General features: G+C 47.7%; 1 protein-coding gene across 1 annotated transcript in view; it reads right to left on the bottom strand.

The window, feature by feature from the left end:
- Positions 1–84, bottom strand: part of LOC107299171 (serine/threonine-protein phosphatase 2A 55 kDa regulatory subunit B gamma isoform) — a 20,512-nt gene extending 20,428 nt beyond the window's left edge. Inside the window, exon 1 of the mRNA XM_015828538.2 lies at positions 18–84. Within this exon, the coding sequence (XP_015684024.2) occupies positions 18–84 (67 nt within the window). The remainder of the gene's footprint in view (positions 1–17) is intronic.
- Between the last annotated feature and the right edge of the window lie 5,498 nt (positions 85–5,582).

The following is a 5,582-nucleotide window of genomic DNA, read 5'->3' as shown; positions in this document are numbered from 1 at the left end:
GACTGCTTCCCACTCACCTCCAGAAGTGCTCTCTTCCGCAGGGGGTGGAGACTCATTGGCATGGCAGTGGAAGGACGCGTGCATGGCTGCCACCGCCCATGCTATGCCACTCCTGTGGAGAAAGAGAGGACCTCAATTTCCAGGGCTCCAAATCAGGACCTTTCATGGTGCAGGCACATCAAATGGGGCCACCTCCCTCCAACCAAGGATATGGCGCTCTCCTCTCTCTGGTAGAAAGGATGTGGAAAAGCTACTCCACCTCCACGGCTCCAGGGATCAGGGACCAGGACCGGATGGCCGTATCTCTGTATCCACTGTGTAGGGTTGGAGGAAGGGAGGAAAAGAGGGAAGGACCATTTCCTGCCCAGGATCTGCTTCATAACTCTTCGGAGAGCCAGCGATCAAGTATCTAAATGGCTCTCCACTGCAGAACTGAACTGTTTTGCTCCGTTGAAGTAGGCAACAGACCTAACTCTAACCCCTAACCCTAACCCTGACCCCAATCCTAACCCTAACCCCAACCTTAACCCCAATCCCAATCCTAACCCTAACCCTAACCCTAACCCTAACCCTAATCCCAATCCTAACCCTAATCCCAATCCTAACCCTAATCCCAACCCCAACCCTAACCCCAATCCCAATCCCAACCCTAACCCTAATCCCAACCCTAACAATAACCCCAACCCCAACCCTAATCCCAATCCTAACCCCAATCCCAACCCAACCACAACAACGTTAACCCTAACACCAATCCTAATCCCAATCCCAATCCTAACACTAACCCTAACCCTAACCCTAATCCTAATCCCAACCCCAACCCTAACCCCAATCCTAACCCCAATCCCAAACCAACCCCAACCACAACTTTAACCCTAACCCTAACCCTAAACCCAATCCCAACCCCAACCCTAACCCTAATCCCAACCCTAACCCTAATCCTAACCCTAACCCTAACCCTAACCCTAACCCTAATCCTAACCCCAATCCTAACCCTAACCCCAACCCTAACCCTAACCCTAATCCCAACCCCAACCCTAACCCCAATCCTAACTCCAATCCCAACCCCAACCCCAACCCTAACCCTAACCAGGTGACCCTGGACCTCTGGAAAAGGCTAGTGTCTGGATGCCTCCCTCCTTCCTGATTATTCCAGCACCCATGGCTAGGCTGGGAAGGGATCTTCATGCTTCCCAGGGACACGATCCAGGAGAAGATAATGGCTCTCTTGTCCTCCAGCTTCACCTTTCTCATCCCTTTCTGTATTCACATCCGGACACCTCAAATATCTCAAGCGTGTAGCCTCAACCAGTTGCTAGCCAGAGTGACTCTGCAGTTACTGCACAACACAACACCCCAAATCTTGCCTGTTTGTTTTGTCGGCCACTTTCCCCCGACAAAACACACCCACACCCCTTTTAAAGAGAGTCGCACCTTGCCTTGGGCAATGCGTTTGCTGCAATAAACACACGGTAGAGAACACTCAACATGCCAATGTACAAGATAGACACGGATCACAGAACTAAAACAGCTGCGGCATCCTGTAGCTTCCTTGCCAAGAAGCGGTGAAAGGAAAGAACCTTATCCAAGGTCTGTTTCAAAGGCTTCCAAAGTGTAGGCCGAGTTTCCCCACACACCTCTTCTACTATTACGCTGGAACGGTGGTCACAGGGCTTGGTTGACTCTACTCGCTCATAATGGATCTTAAAGCCAGTGGTGGGATTCAGCCGGTTCGCACCACTTCGGCAGAACCGGCAGCTAATTTTTTGTTGCCCAGACCCAGAATGGACTTCCGGAAGTGGCATCCACGCAGAGAACCGGTTGTTCACATAGTTGAATCCCACCACTGCAAGTTGTGTGACAGGGGTGTTACACGGGCGACCCTAAGGCCAGTGGTGGGATTCAGTCAGTTCGCGCCACTTCGGCAGAACCGGCAGCTAATTTTTTGTTGCCCAGGCCCAGAATGGACTTCCGGAAGTGGCATCCACGCAGAGAACCGGTTGTTCACATATTTGAATCCCACCACTGCTTAAAGCTATTGTTTCTCCCACGAAGAAACCTGGAGAAGACCTATGATGGTCTTCCAGTGGCTGGGAAATTACTGCCCCCACCAACATATTAACTGAATAGAGTTCAAATGCCTAGGTCAGGGGTAGGCAACCTTGGCTCTTTTATGACTGGTGGACGTCAACTCCCAGAATTCCTGAGGCAGCCATGCTGAGGGGAAAGGGAGAGGTTTCCATGCTGAGCCATGCTGGCTCAGGAATTCTGGGAGTTGAAGTCCACAAGTCATAAAAGAGCCAAGGTTGCCTACCCTTGCTCTAAACTAATAAAGTCTACATTAATTAACATTAATTATGCTTTCATATGTTCCTCTAACTGAGGGGTCTTTAAACTTGGCCCTTTAATGACTCGTGGACTTCAACTCCCAGAATTCCTGAGCCAGCCACGCTGAGGGGAAAGGGAGAGGTTTCCAAGCTGAGCCATGCTGGCTCAGGAATTCTGGGAGTTGAAGTCCACGAGTCATAAAAGAGCCAAGGTTGCCTACCTCTGCTATAAACTAATAAAGTCTACATTAATTAACATTAATTATGCTTTCATATGTTCCTCTAGGTCAGGAGTGGGCAACCGTGGCTCTTTTATGACTGGTGGACTTCAACTCCCAGAATTTCTGAGCCAGTACGGCTCAGCATGGAAACCTCTCCCTTTCCCCTCAGCGTGGCTGGCTCAGGAATTCTGGGAGTTGAAGTCCACGAGTCATAAAAGAGCCAAGGTTGCCTACCCCTGGCCCAGGTTCTACCCTGGCCAAAGAGATTTCAGCTAAACTATCTCCCAAAATAACTACGGAGATTCTCAGCCATCCAGGTCATGTCTGTCCCCAAGGTGCTTTCTTTCAAAAGGCAACTGGAGATTGTTTTTCCTTGAAGACATTTTGCTTCTCCTCCATGAAGCTTCTTTAGTTCTGACTGAATGGTGGAGGATGGAAGGATTTATATTCCTTGCAGTCATCTGGTTATCAGCGCTCTCTCTGAGACTCCTTGAGGCCACTTGGAGGTTTATCTGAATCCTACATTACACTAAATCTACATTAAGACTGAACAGCCCTCTCTCAACAGAGGGGGAGGGACACGACACCACCTCTCCTGTTTACAACACGGTCCTTTCAGCAGTTCCAAGAAGGTTCCACACCCATTTGCACCATTCAGGGCACAAATAAACCTCCAAGTGGCCTCAACGACTCTCTAAAAGCTGTCTGCAAGGAGTATAAATCCTTCCCTTCCCCACCATCCAGACAGAGCTGAAGAAGCTTCTGGGATGAGAAGTGAAAGGTCTTCAAAGAAAAGCAAGAAAGTCCAGTTGAAAAAGCACCATTGAGGACACAGACAAAGCTCCAAGTGGCCTCAATGACTGTCTAAAAGGAGGCAAATGACCAGCTGTCTGCAAGGAGTATAAATCCTTCCCTTCCCCACCATCCAGTCAGAGCTGAAGAAGCTTCTGGGAAGAGAAGCGAAAAGTCTTCCAGGAAAAACAAGAAAGTCCAGTTGCCTTTTGAAAAAGCGCCTGTGGGTTCTCTCAAAAATATGAACAAACGCATTTCTGACGGTTCCCATCACGAGTGTCACGTTTCTTACCGCAAGAAAATGAGTAAGTACTTTACGATCTTGGCCGTAATAATTCAGAAATAAAACCGCTGAGCATTTTCCCACAAAGATTGAAAGAGCTGGGATTCTAGGCGTGTTTACGATTTTTATTTATTCAACCCCGGAGATTCATTCAGGGTTTTAAACCATCTACTTATAACGTTCTCAATCAGAACATTAGAAGCGTTAACCTCTACCAATCACGTTACGATAATTAAAGGAATCTATGCCAAGCGTATGACCCACTTTTAGGAATATCCTCTGAAACCTTAAAACGAGTAGATTTGACATTCCAATGAATGGAATAATCTGAAAAAATTATCAAAGTATTAAACAATGTCCACACATTTTGGTACAGATTAGTCATTACCAATAAAAAACAAAACACCATTGTCATGTAGCAATAATATTTGTCCTCTTCCAGCCACTCTGATGTTCAAAATATCCTTAATGATCAATAACTCAAACATTGTTAAATAATCCTAGGCTGCATTAACAGAGGGATAGACTCAAGATCACGTGAAGTGTTAATACCACTTTACAGGGCCTTGGTAAGGCCACACTTGGAATACTGCATCCAGTTTTGGTCACCACCATGTAAAAACGATGCTGAGACTCTAGAAAGAGTACAGAGAAGAGCAACAAAGATGATTAGGGGACTGGAGGCTAAAACATATAAGGAACGGTTGCTGGAATTGGGTATGTCTAGTTTAATGAAGAGAAGGACGAGGGGGGACAGGATAGCAGCATTCCAGTATCTCAGGGGCTGCCCCAAAGAAGAGGGAGTCCAGCTATTCTCCAAAGCACCTGAAGGCAGGAGAAGAAGCAACAGATGGAAACTAATCAAGGAGAGAAGCAACCTGGAACTAAGTTTCCTGACATTTGGAACAATTAACCAGTGGAACAGCTTGCCACCAGAAGTTGTGGGTACTCTAACCCTGGAAGTTTTTAAGAAGAGATTGGACAACCATTTGTCTGAGATGGTCTCCTGCTTGAATTGGTCATGGCGAGTTTACCATGGTGAGTTGGTTATGGCGAGTTGACCATGGCGAGTTGGCCATGGAGAGTTGACCATGGAGAGTTGGCCATGGAGAGTTGGCCATGGAGAGTTGACCATGGCGAGTTGACCATGGCGAGTTGACCATGGCGAGTTGACCATGGCAATTTCATCATGGCGAGTTGACCATGGTGATTTGGCCATGGTGAGTTGACTATGGCGAGTTGGTCATGGTGAGTTGACCATGGCAAACTGGCCATGGCGAGTCGGCCTCAGCAAGTTGGCCGTGGTGAGTTGACCATGGCAAATTGACCATGGCAAATTGGCCATGGCGAGTCGGCCTCAGCAAGTTGGCTGTGGTGAGTTGATCATGGCAAGTTGACCATGGCAAGTTGGTCATGGCGAGCTGACCATGGCAATTTCATCATGGCGAGTTGACCATGGCAATTTCATCATGGCGAGTTGACCATGGCGATTTGGCCATGGTGAGTTGACTATGGCGAGTTGGTCATGGTGAGTTGACCATGGCGAACTGGCCATGGCGAGTCGGCCTCAACAAGTTGGCCGTGGTGAGTTGACCATGGCGAATTGACCATGGCGAATTGTGTCTAGTTGTCGTAGACCTTTGCTGGTTCTCCTCTCACCTTCTGGATTAAGAATCAATCCACACCCTCTTCCCTGGATAGTCTTTGAAGTATTGGAAAGCTGCTAGCATGTCTCCCCTTGAGTTCTCTTCCTGAAGCCTTTAAAGCCAGTCCTCCACTTACGACTGGTCTTTTAGCAGCCATTCAATCCATTGTGATGGATTTTTTTAAAAATGTATTCTGAGCCATCATCAAAAAACTTCTTCTGAGCAGGTCATGTGATCACCTCTCGGGCATTTGGCAACCAGCTTGTATTTACAATCATGGATTGCAGCCTTCCACAGTCATGTCACCGCAATTTGT

Source organism: Protobothrops mucrosquamatus, unplaced genomic scaffold, assembly GCF_001527695.2.
Source record: "Protobothrops mucrosquamatus isolate PMUCROS unplaced genomic scaffold, P.Mucros_1.0 scaffold4641, whole genome shotgun sequence".
Lineage (NCBI taxonomy): Eukaryota > Metazoa > Chordata > Lepidosauria > Squamata > Viperidae > Protobothrops > Protobothrops mucrosquamatus.
This window is presented reverse-complemented; position numbering and strand designations above follow the sequence as displayed.